The sequence below is a fragment of the Bombina bombina genome, chromosome 5 (assembly GCF_027579735.1).
Source record: "Bombina bombina isolate aBomBom1 chromosome 5, aBomBom1.pri, whole genome shotgun sequence".
Lineage (NCBI taxonomy): Eukaryota > Metazoa > Chordata > Amphibia > Anura > Bombinatoridae > Bombina > Bombina bombina.
This window is the reverse complement of record NC_069503.1, coordinates 26,975,167-26,988,074: the sequence shown is the minus strand read 5'-3', so window position 1 is coordinate 26,988,074 and position 12,908 is coordinate 26,975,167. Positions and strand designations below refer to the sequence as shown.

The window sequence follows — 12,908 nt, the reverse complement described above, 5'->3', positions numbered from 1 at the left end:
CGTTCAGACCAATCTTAGATCTCAAGATCTTAAACAAATTTCTCAAGGTCCCATCGTTCAAGATGGAAACCATTCGAACTATCCTTCCTTCCATCCAGGAAGGTCAATTCATGACCACGGTGGATTTAAAGGATGCGTATCTACATATTCCTATCCACAAGGAACATCATCGGTTCCTAAGGTTTGCATTCCTGGACAAACATTACCAGTTTGTGGCGCTTCCTTTCGGATTAGCCACTGCTCCAAGGATTTTCACAAAGGTACTAGGGTCCCTTCTAGCGGTACTAAGACCAAGGGGCATTGCAGTAGTACCTTACCTGGACGACATTCTGATTCAAGCGTCGTCCCTCCCTCGAGCAAAGGCTCACACGGACATCGTCCTGGCCTTTCTCAGATCTCACGGCTGGAAAGTGAACGTGGAAAAGAGTTCTCTATCCCCGTCAACAAGGGTTCCCTTCTTGGGAACAATTATAGACTCCTCAGAAATGAGGATTTTTCTAACAGAGGCCAGAAAGACAAAGCTTCTGGACTCTTGTCGGATACTTCATTCCGTTCCTCTTCCTTCCGTAGCTCAGTGCATGGAAGTGATCGGGTTGATGGTAGCGGCAATGGACATAGTTCCTTTTGCGCGCATTCATCTAAGACCATTACAACTGTGCATGCTCAGTCAGTGGAATGGGGACTATACAGACTTGTCTCCAAAGATACAAGTAAATCAGAGGACCAGAGACTCACTCCGTTGGTGGCTGTCCCTGGACAACCTGTCACGAGGGATGACATTCCGCAGACCAGAGTGGGTCATTGTCACGACCGACGCCAGTCTGATGGGCTGGGGCGCGGTCTGGGGATCCCTGAAAGCTCAGGGTCTTTGGTCTCGGGAAGAATCTCTTCTACCGATAAATATTCTGGAACTGAGAGCGATATTCAATGCTCTCAAGGCTTGGCCTCAGCTAGCGAGGACCAAGTTCATTTGGTTTCAATCAGACAACATGACGACTGTTGCGTACATCAACCATCAGGGGGGAACAAGGAGTTCCCTAGCGATGGAAGAAGTGACCAAGATTATTCTATGGGCGGAGTCTCACTCCTGCCACCTGTCTGCTATCCACATCCCGGGAGTGGAAAATTGGGAAGCGGATTTTCTGAGTCGTCAGACATTGCATCCGGGGGAGTGGGAACTCCATCCGGAAATCTTTGCCCAAGTCACTCAACTATGGGGCATTCCAGACATGGATCTGATGGCCTCTCGTCAGAACTTCAAAGTTCCTTGCTACGGGTCCAGATCCAGGGATCCCAAGGCGGCTCTAGTGGATGCACTAGTAGCACCTTGGACCTTCAAACTAGCTTATGTGTTCCCGCCGTTTCCTCTCATCCCCAGGCTGGTAGCCAGGATCAATCAGGAGAGGGCGTCGGTGATCTTGATAGCTCCTGCGTGGCCACGCAGGACTTGGTATGCAGATCTGGTGAATATGTCATCGGCTCCACCTTGGAAGCTACCTTTGAGACGAGACCTTCTTGTTCAGGGTCCGTTCGAACATCCGAATCTGGTTTCACTCCAGCTGACTGCTTGGAGATTGAACGCTTGATTTTATCGAAGCGAGGTTTCTCAGATTCTGTTATCGATACTCTTGTTCAGGCCAGAAAGCCTGTAACTAGAAAGATTTACCACAAAATTTGGAAAAAATATATCTGTTGGTGTGAATCTAAAGGATTCCCTTGGGACAAGGTTAAGATTCCTAGGATTCTATCCTTTCTTCAAGAAGGATTGGAAAAAGGATTATCGGCAAGTTCCCTGAAGGGACAGATTTCTGCCTTGTCGGTGTTACTTCACAAAAAACTGGCAGCTGTGCCAGAGGTTCAAGCCTTTGTTCAGGCTCTGGTTAGAATCAAGCCTGTTTACAAACCTTTGACTCCTCCTTGGAGTCTCAATTTAGTTCTTTCAGTTCTTCAGGGGGTTCCGTTTGAACCCTTACATTCCGTTGATATTAAGTTATTATCTTGGAAAGTTTTGTTTTTAGTTGCAATTTCTTCTGCTAGAAGAGTTTCAGAATTATCTGCTCTGCAGTGTTCTCCTCCTTATCTGGTGTTCCATGCAGATAAGGTGGTTTTACGTACTAAACCTGGTTTTCTTCCAAAAGTTGTTTCTAACAAAAACATTAACCAGGACATTATCGTACCTTCTCTGTGTCCGAAACCAGTTTCAAAGAAGGAACGCTTGTTGCACAATTTGGATGTTGTTCGCGCTCTAAAATTCTATTTAGATGCTACAAAGGATTTTAGACAAACATCTTCCTTGTTTGTTGTTTATTCTGGTAAAAGGAGAGGTCAAAAAGCAACTTCTACCTCTCTCTCTTTTTGGATTAAAAGCATCATCAGATTGGCTTACGAGACTGCCGGACGGCAGCCTCCCGAAAGAATCACAGCTCATTCCACTAGGGCTGTGGCTTCCACATGGGCCTTCAAGAACGAGGCTTCTGTTGATCAGATATGTAGGGCAGCGACTTGGTCTTCACTGCACACTTTTACCAAATTTTACAAGTTTGATACTTTTGCTTCTTCTGAGGCTATTTTTGGGAGAAAGGTTTTGCAAGCCGTGGTGCCTTCCATTTAGGTGACCTGATTTGCTCCCTCCCTTCATCCGTGTCCTAAAGCTTTGGTATTGGTTCCCACAAGTAAGGATGACGCCGTGGACCGGACACACCTATGTTGGAGAAAACAGAATTTATGTTTACCTGATAAATTTCTTTCTCCAACGGTGTGTCCGGTCCACGGCCCGCCCTGGTTTTTTAATCAGGTCTGATAATTTATTTTCTTTAACTACAGTCACCACGGTACCATATGGTTTCTCCTATGCTATTATTCCTCCTTAACGTCGGTCGAATGACTGGGGTAGGCGGAGCCTAGGAGGGATCATGTGACCAGCTTTGCTGGGCTCTTTGCCATTTCCTGTTGGGGAAGAGAATATCCCACAAGTAAGGATGACGCCGTGGACCGGACACACCGTTGGAGAAAGAAATTTATCAGGTAAACATAAATTCTGTTTTTATTGAAAAGGCCTTCTAACGTAGGGATTATTTCTTCCTGCAAGATTTTATATAGTTCTATCGGAATCTGATCTGGGCCGGGGGCCTTGTTGCCCGCCGTTTTGTTAATTACTTTTCTTATTTCTTCTTGTGATATAGGTCCATTTAACTCGTCTAGATCCTTTTTATCTAACTTTGGTAACCTAATTTTATCCCAAAAGTTTTTTTTAGCTTCCAAATTGATCTTATCCTTTGTATATAAATTTTGATAGTATTTATATATATATACTCGTTTATTTCTTTAATATTGGTCAATCTCTCTGACCCCTTTCTAATCGTCTCTATAGCCCGCTTCTTCTTCCTGGCCTTTACTAGATTTGCCAAAAATTTACCCGCCCTACCACTGTGTCTGTAAAAAAACGCCCTTGTCCTATGATCTTCTTGTCTTAATTTTTGCATAAGAAAAGTGTCTCTTCCTAGTTTGGCCCTTATATATTTGTCCCAACGTGCCCCTGATCTATCACTTAGAAACGCATTATAGCAATTACGTACTTGTCCTGCTAGCTGTAACTCTTTCTGTTGTGCTATCCGCTTATTTTTCACTAAATACGCCTTGATTTCCCCTCTAATGAACGCTTTCCAGGCCTCCCAGAAAATTTCATAGTTATTTTCATATTCCTTATTGTAGTAAGTATATTCATGCCATTTTCTCTTTAACCAGTCCTTAAATTGTACATTTGTACTTAAGTATGTTGGGAAAAAAAACTTTGCTGGGTCTCTTTTGACCCCTTTAAACTTAAAATTTAGTACAACAATCGCATGGTCTGATATTACCACTTCTTTGATATCTGTTGATATTTCTGTACCTAAAAAGTTTTCAGAGATCAAGAAAGCATCTATCCTAGACATAGTTTTATGACTATGGGATATACAAGAAAAACATTTTAGATCTGGGTTCTGAATTATCCAGATATCTTTAAGTCTTAAATTGTTACACAAATTCTTAAGTAGTTTAGTTTCTGCTCGGCTATTGCTATTCATAGAAGGTTTTAGCCTGTCTAGGGTTGGATACATCACCATATTTAGATCACCTCCCAATATTATGTTCTGCGTACCATATTTCATTAGTTTAACTTGAATCTTGTTCCAGAAAGTTTTGTCTAGGCTATTTGGACCATAAATATTACAAAGAATCAGAGGCCTGTCATATACTATAATATGTAAGATTGCAAACCTTCCTTCTATATCTAATTCTTTCTCTATAATTTTGTACCCTAATTTTTTATTTAATATAATTGCTACACCTCTTTTTCTTGTCGTGCAGGGTGTTGCAATCACCTCCTCTACCCATCCTACTTTAAGTTTGTCTAATTCCTGTTTTTTTAAATGTGTCTCCTGTAGCATAATTATATCTGCATTATTTATTTTACATTGTTTTAAGATATTTTTCCGCTTCCATAATGAGGAAATCCCTCCCACATTCCATGATATTACTTTTACGTGTTCAGCCATCAAATATTAATCAAATTGTTCAGCCATCAAATATTAATCAAATATTATAGTATACCCTATAGCGCATTGCTAGAGAAACAGAACAAAAAAAAAAAAAAGGGGGGGGGGGAAGGGGAGCCCCATGGGTAAGGAAAAAAAGGGATGGGAAAAATAAGACACAACACATAACATAATAAACAATAATCAGTGCATAATATAAAAACCAGATACAGAGAAAACCTTCTCCGTATCGCCCAAAAGTGCTGAGAACATCTTGCTCAGCAAAAACTATAACCATAACTTCTCTTGGAGGCTCTAGCCTATTAACCATATCATTAACACTATTGATCATCTCCAACTTAATTCTTTCTTAGAACCTGGTTAGTATCCTTTTTGGGATACATCCTTCTGTACTCTTATTACTGAGAATTCTGTCTAGCATATAGGAAATCTTTCGCTTGTTCGTAATTATTCAGTAGAACGTTTCCTTGTTCATTAAAAAATTTAATTTTGGCTGGATATATAATTGAGGCTTTCAGACCTGTTTTAATTAAGCTTGTACAAAGAGGTACCATTTCTTTTCGTTTTTTTGACGTTTCTACTGAAAAATCTTGGAAAAGCAAGATATTATACTCTCCTATCTTTACTGGAAATTTTTTCCTATATTGACTCATGATCATAGCTTTGTCTTGAAAATTCAAATACTTGACAATAACTGGTCTAATCTTAGTCTTACCATCCGTATAAGTTCTAGCGCTACCTACTCTGTGCGCTCTTTCAACCTGTATCCCCTGTGGGGGAATTTGCATACCCAATCCTAGAGGTAGCTGTATTGCCGTAAAGTGTATTAAATCCTGAAATTCCTCTATCTCTGGGAGTCCTATAATTCTGAAATTGCTTCGTCTAGCTCTGTCCTCTAATTCTTCAACCTTATTTTGCAACATATGTATTTGGCTAGATTGTTCCTTTAATTTAGTCTCGTGTCTGACATTCATATCTTCTATATCAGATATTCTGATTTCTACTTCTTGTAACCTCTCTGAAAACTGTTTAACTTCTGCCCTTAATTCTGAGATGTCCCTCTTTACCTGATCGAATTGGGGCAACATAATATCTGATATTTGTTTTACTAGGTCCTGGGACTCCATTGTATGTATGTTTGATGTTTCTAACAAGATTCTATTCTCTGTATCTAAACTGTTTCTTTTTAGCGTTTTTTTTTCTTTCCCTTTTGGTGGCATTGCCGGTGATTTATTTTTAATAGTGACAAATCTTTCCATAAGTTTGTGTGTGGGTGATTAAACTAATAAGGGCCTGGTGGTGGCCTAAACAAGTCCAAATGGGTGGACAGGCAAGGGGGAAAAAAGAGGGGGCAGAAGAAAAGGGGGGGAGTGGTTGTCGTGTGAGGGATAATTCTAAGTAGTGTGTTAACACTCTATTCGTGTAAGGTGTGGCTGACTGTGGCAGTGCCTAATTCTAAGTCGAGAAACAGTTGTCTGTATTTTTAGAAACCATCAATTATCTATAGATATCAATATAGCCTTTTTTTTTTTTTTTTTTTCCTTATATACATATATATACCCAATGCCCAGCAAGTTTCCAAACAAGCCTTTATAACCTGTTATTGTGTATATTCTTTCAGCAGCTTTGTCTAACCACGGTTAAACATTTAACTTTCCTAGTATTTTCTTGAATTACTACAATTATTCAGTGTTAAAATCTTAGCCTATTACAATAGTTTGGGCGCCTAGCGCTTCATATCATGCCACAGAAAAATTGGATACAACTTATCTAACTATAACTATAGATGTATCCTTCTATTGCTACTCAAGGCCGGCTGCAGATGTTTCTCTTTGTCCGTTATAATTGCCTTTTTTGCTATAGGCTCCTGAATGGACAGATAGCAAAATCTTCAACTAGCAGCGTTCAGTAGCTTTTATCGGCTTATATAGCAACTCTTCCACCAGGCAGATAGCAAAGTCTTAGACCGGCAGCATTCGGTAACCTTTATAAGCTTATATGGCAACTCTTCCACTAGCCAGTTATTTTTACTTCAGCGAAGTTTATGGCAGTCTTAAGTCTAAGCCGCAATCACTATAGACCTTATCAATTAGCCCAGAGAGACAAAGGGAAAAAAAGAAAAGGAGTATAATCTTCACTTTCCTGTTCCGCCAGGACTTCACCCACCTTGCGGTACCTGGCTAACAACAGCTGTAGTGTAAAGGTTTCCTTACTCCATGAAAAACTACTACAGCACTTTCTTTCGCTTAAGGGATCTCAAACCTTGATATAGTATACAAACAGGACATCTGTTAAGTCTCTCCTAGACGCCTTAGTTATATGCTTTTCTTCGTGAGGGGGACACTGCTTGCATCAGTATGTTGTTACATATTAAGGGGGCTTATTACACTGATCGCCCTTACACGAACAGGCCTTGTTTACTTGGGGACCTCCATCCTTAACCAATATTTCAGCAATTTCTTTGCCTACTCCCCCATACGCATCATCACAAGTTCATACCTGGCCTTGTCTTGTCTCCCTTAATCTTCGTTCCCCCCACACAAATTCTTCCATATAATAAGCGGAAAAAGTACCTTACTTTGAAATTGTTTGCTGGCTCTCCGGCTTTACAAGCGTACTTATCCCTTTGTCGTTTGTAGATGTCTCTCCGCTCCGGAGCTCTGTTCCTCCAAGAGGTGACCCCGGCAATGGGCCTGCTGTTACGCCTATTTCGTGGCGGCCGTTTTGCTCACCCTCCGTCGGGTTCCAAGCTTCCCGCTACTACTGCGGGCACCAGGCAGCAACGCGCCTAAAGGTCAGGCTTGTCGAGTCGAATCCTCGGAGCAGTTGGGGCTTGTTACGCGCTTTCTCCCAACCAAAGCGCAACCACACGCAGCGTCCGTGTAGCTCCGCCCCTTCCGGCCCAATGAGGCTTCTGTTGAACAGATTTGCAAGGCGGCGACTTGGTCTTCGCTTCATACCTTTTCAAAATTCTACAAATTTGATACTTTTGCTTCTTCGGAGGCTATTTTTGGGAGAAAGGTTCTACAAGCAGTGGTTCCTTCCGTTTAAGTTCCTGCCTTGTCCCTCCCTTCATCCGTGTACTTTAGCTTTGGTATTGGTATCCCACAAGTAATGGATGATCCGTGGACTGGATACACCTTACAAGAGAAAACACAATTTATGCTTACCTGATAAATTTATTTCTCTTGTGGTGTATCCAGTCCATGGCCCGTCCTGTCCTTTTAAGGCAGGTCTAAATTTTAATTTAAACTACAGTCACCACTGCACCCTATGGTTTCTCCTTTCTCGGCTTGTTTCGGTCGAATGACTGGATATGCCAGTTAGCGGAGGAGCTATATAGCAGCTCTGCTGTGGGAGTCCTCTTGCAACTTCCTGTTGGGAAGGAGAATATCCCACAAGTAATGGATGATCCGTGGACTGGATACACCACAAGAGAAATAAATTTATCAGGTAAGCATAAATTGTGTTTTTTACCTCTGTAATTACCCTGTATCTAAGCTTCTGCAGGCTGCCTCCTTATCTGTTATAGAAATATACTTTTTACCCCTGTGATTACCCTGTATCTAAGCTTCTGCAGGCTGCCTCCTTATCTGTTATAGAAATATACTTTTTACCTCTGTAATTACCCTGTATCTAAGCTTCTGCAGGCTGCCTCCTTATCTGTTATAGAAATATACTTTTTACCTCTGTAATTACCCTGTATCTAAGCTTCTGCAGGCTGCCTCCTTATCTGTTATAGAAATATACTTTTTACCTCTGTAATTACCCTGTATCTAATCTTCTGCAGGCTGCCTCCTTATCTGTTATAGAAATATACTTTTTACCTCTGTAATGACCCTGTATCTAAGCTTCTGCAGGCTGCCTCCTTATCTGTTATAGAAATATACTTTTCACCTCTGTAATTACCCTGTATCTAAGCTTCTGTAGACTGCCTCCTTATCTGTTATAGAAATATACCTTTTACCTCTGTAATTACCCTGTATCTAAGCTTCTGCAGACTGCCTCCTTATCTGTTATAGAAATATACTTTTTACCTCTGTAATTACCCTGTATCTAAGCTTCTGTAGGCTGCTTCCTTATCTGTTATAGAAATATACTTTTTACCTCTGTAATTACCCTGTATCTAATCTTCTGCAGGCTGCCTCCTTATCTGTTATAGAAATATACTTTTTACCTCTGTAATTACCCTGTATCTAATCTTCTGCAGGTTGCCTCCTTATCTGTTATAGAAATATACTTTTTATCTCTGTAATTACCCTGTATCTAATCTTCTGCAGGCTGCCTCCTTATCTGTTATAGAAATATACTTTATACCTCTGTAATTACCCTGTATCTAATCTTCTTTAGACTGCCTCTGTAGTTTAGATCTTTTTACAGACTGGCATTTCAGGCAATTAGTGCGGATTCTTAAATAACTCCACATGCATGAGCACAATGTTATTTATATGAAACACATGAACTAACACCCTCTAGCTGTGAAAAAAAATTAAAATACATATACACAAGAGTCAGCCTTCTAAGGCTTAGAAATTGTCATAGGAGCCTCCTAGGATTAGCTTTCAACTAAAAATACCAAGAGAATGAAGCAAATTTGATAATAGTAAATTATAAAGTTGTTTAAAATTACATGCCCTATCTGAATCATGAAAGATTAATTTGGACTTTAATATCCCTTTAAGGGGCAATTATAACCCACACAGTGTTAACTGTACTAAATGCTTGTGGTGATTCAATAGCACATATGTAATAACCTAAACAGCTGATGTGTATTACATGAATTGTTATGTGTGCCTTTTATTATACCATGCGTACAGTTAATCAGAACCATTATTTATTATTATCTGTCTAAACCATTTAATATACTTTTTACAGACACAGCCAGAGCACTGAGAGATATTAGCGCTGCAGAAACTGTTGCTGCACTACAAATAACCAATAATAATATCAGGTATTGATGTAATTGGAGTGAATAAGGGAATATTCTTCCTAAACACAGACATTGGAGGCTGTTATCAGCATGAACTCATATGTGTTAGGTGAGTAAAATAGATATTATACTGACTTTAATTACTAGGAAAATAGAATAGATCACTCATAAATATAATAGTTTATATTTGTTTAATATCTGCATCTTTTAAGTACATTTGTTTCAGTGACGTTATAAAGAAGGAGCAACCCCCATTGGGATAAGAAGAAGGAGGGTAAAAAATACAACTCCCCCTCTTTCCTTTTAGACAGATCATGTCTATCTGCCTAACCTCACCCCCAGACTTCTGTACTCAGAACACCTGCAACTCCACCTTCCCCTGCCCTGACCTCGCTCATGGAACACCCACAACTACACTTAAATGACTACCTTGTTCTCAGTGAGTGTTCCCCACCTCGAACCACCCCTGATTTGTGTGCTTAAGTTTGCAGTAAATATTATTAAACTAATAAAGTTTTTGGCTGTTTATATAAATTAAACAATGACAGCTGAAAGCTTAAAAGTATTGTAAAATTACTGCTTCTTACCCTCTCAAAACATCTCAAACTGATTAATAGTCTGTGATGAATAAGACATCATGTTCTTACCCAACTGGTTGAGCATGAGCCGTGCAGGGCTGTATGTGCAGTTGCTTGTGCAATGTTAAATGAAGATGGTGGATGCCACCTCTCTTGATCAGAATACAGATGTACTTGTTCCCTGGCTGAGAACATTATGCAACATTCTTTGTCGTCATTTTTTAATTTATGATTTACACGTAAATAAATTAAAAAATAAACACAAAACAAAAGACATTTTGTTGCGTATAAAAGAATATTATTTTTTATTAAAATGGATTATATCATAAAGAATAAATATTGTTATTTGTCTTTATTTCATTTCTTTTTATGTAGACAAAGATGTGAAAAGTTCATCTGCATTCTTCACTACAGGAATCATCAGAATGATACCACAGACTCCAACATTTTTAGACACTAATGACTATTCACAAACATTGGGGAAATCACAGCAGATATTTAAAGAAGATGGTGAATTGTCAGGTACTGGACAGCAATCATTATGTACAGAGAGTAATTTAGTCATCAAACAAGAGGACAACATTTATGCCTTATCTAGTGAAATGATTATCCCAGAGGATAAACCACAAACATTTACCAAGCTTTCAAAAAAATTTAAAGAAGAGAAAAGTCTACAGTTTAACCAAATGATTCATACAAAGGAGAAACCTTTCAAATGTACAGAATGTGAGAAAAGCTTTCGATGTGAGTCTCGTCTCCTAAAACACCTCAATATTCACACAGGTGAGAAGCCAAACGCATGTCCTGAGTGTGGAAAAAGTTTTACAAAAAAGAGTAGTCTGAAAAAACATGAAAGGATTCACACAGGAGAAAAGCCTTTCACATGTACAGAGTGTGGAAAAAGTTTTACACAAAAGATTAACCTGAAAAAGCATGAAAGGATTCACACAGGGGAAACCCCTTTCATATGTACAGAGTGTGGGAAAAGTTTTACACAAATAGATAATCTGAAATCTCATGAAAGGATTCACACAGGAGAAAAGCCTTTCACATGTCCAGAGTGTGGAAAATGTTTTACAAGAAAGAGTAGTCTGAAAAAACATGAAAAGAATCACACAGGAGAAAAGCCTTTCACATGTACAGAGTGTGGAAAAAGATTTACACAAATAAATAATCTGAAATCTCATGAAAGAGTTCACACAGGAGAAAAGCCTTTCAAATGTACAGAGTGTGGAAAAAGTTTTACACAAAAGCGTGATCTAAAAACTCATGAAAGGATTCACATTGGAGAAAAGCCATTCACATGTACAGAGTGTGGAAAAAGTTTTACACGAATAAGTAGTCTGAAATATCATGAAAGGATTCACACAGGAGAAAAGCCTTTCACATGTACAGAGTGTGGAAAAAGTTTTACACATAAGATTAATCTGAAAAAGCATGAAAGGATTCACACAGGGGAAACCCCTTTCATATGTCCAGAGTGTGGAAAATGTTTTACAAGAAAGAGTAGTCTGAAAAAACATGAAAAGAATCACACAGGAGAAAAGCCTTTCACATGTACAGAGTGTGGAAAAAGTTTTACACAAATAAATAATCTGAAATCTCATGAAAGAATTCACACAGGAGAAAAGCCTTTCACATGTCCAGAGTGTGGAAAATGTTTTACACAAAAGAGTAGTCTGAAAATTCATGAAAGGATTCACACAGGAGAAAAGCCTTTCACATGTACAGAGTGTAGAAAAAGTTTTACACTAAAGAGTAGTCTGAAAGCTCATGAAAGGATCCACACAGGAGAAAAGCCTTTCACATGTCCAGAGTGTGGAAAATGTTTTACAGAAAAGCGTGATCTAAAAACTCATGAAAGGATTCACACAGGAGAAAAGCCATTCACATGTACAGAGTGTGGAAAAAGTTTTACACGAATAAGTAGTCTGAAATATCATGAAAGGAGTCACACAGGAGAAAAGCCTTTCACATGTCCAAAGTGTGGAATTTTTTTTTACAAAAAAAGTAATCTGAAAACTCATAAAAGGATTCACACAGGGGAAAATCCTTTCACATGTACAGAGTGTGGGAAAAGTTTTACACGAATAGATAATCTGAAAATTCATGAGAGGATTCATACAGGAGAGAAACCTTTCACATGTACAGAGTGTGGGAAAAGTTTTACACGAATAGATAATCTGAAAATTCATGAGAGGATTCATACAGGAGAAAAGCCTTTCACATGTACAAAGTGTGGGAAATGTTTTACAGATAAGGGTAATCTGAGAAAACATGAAAGGATTCACAAGGGAAGAAACCTTTAACATGTTTAGAAAGTGGAAAAACGATTTTTATTGAAGTCAGGTATCACAAAACACCAAATATTTACACACAAATACATTTTATATACACAGTGTACAAAACTTTTTACAATTATCCTAAAGAGGAAAAACTCTCTAATTAGAAGCATCAAAAAGGATACTATTGTATTGTAAATAATACTTTCTAAATCCCAGTTATAAAGTCCCCAGATTGGAAAAGCTCTCCTGCTGTCCTTTGTTCCTCTATATATGTGCACCTCAGTTTCTCTCATATCAATGTGATAGAATACAAACACCATTCATGACAAATCAGTAAGAGACTGAAAGAGTACAAATATAGCACTCATATCATTCGATTTCGGTAGGTAGGTATGGCAGGCAAAGGCAGAGAAAGAAAACTAAAACTTAACTTTTACTATATAAGCTTAAAAGGGGGGAGGATGTTACACTATTCAAATTTGCATATGCCTATCTTAAAACAAAGTGCTGAAATTATTTTCAGTAAAGAATCCACAGCCTGGGTAATACCTGGGTATGAGGTGGCTTAGGATTTCTGTCT

At 38.9% G+C, this 12,908-nt stretch overlaps 1 protein-coding gene across 1 annotated transcript; it reads left to right on the top strand.

Annotated features, from left to right (window-relative positions):
* The first annotated feature begins 9,415 nt into the window (after positions 1–9,415).
* LOC128659187 (gastrula zinc finger protein XlCGF26.1-like) lies at positions 9,416–12,568 on the top strand. The gene is made up of 2 exons (XM_053712870.1): positions 9,416–9,574; positions 10,419–12,568. Exons 1-2 carry the CDS (start codon positions 9,556–9,558, stop codon positions 12,350–12,352), a joined length of 1,953 nt encoding a protein of 650 aa, XP_053568845.1. The 5' UTR covers positions 9,416–9,555; the 3' UTR covers positions 12,353–12,568.
* Positions 12,569–12,908: the final 340 nt, after the last annotated feature.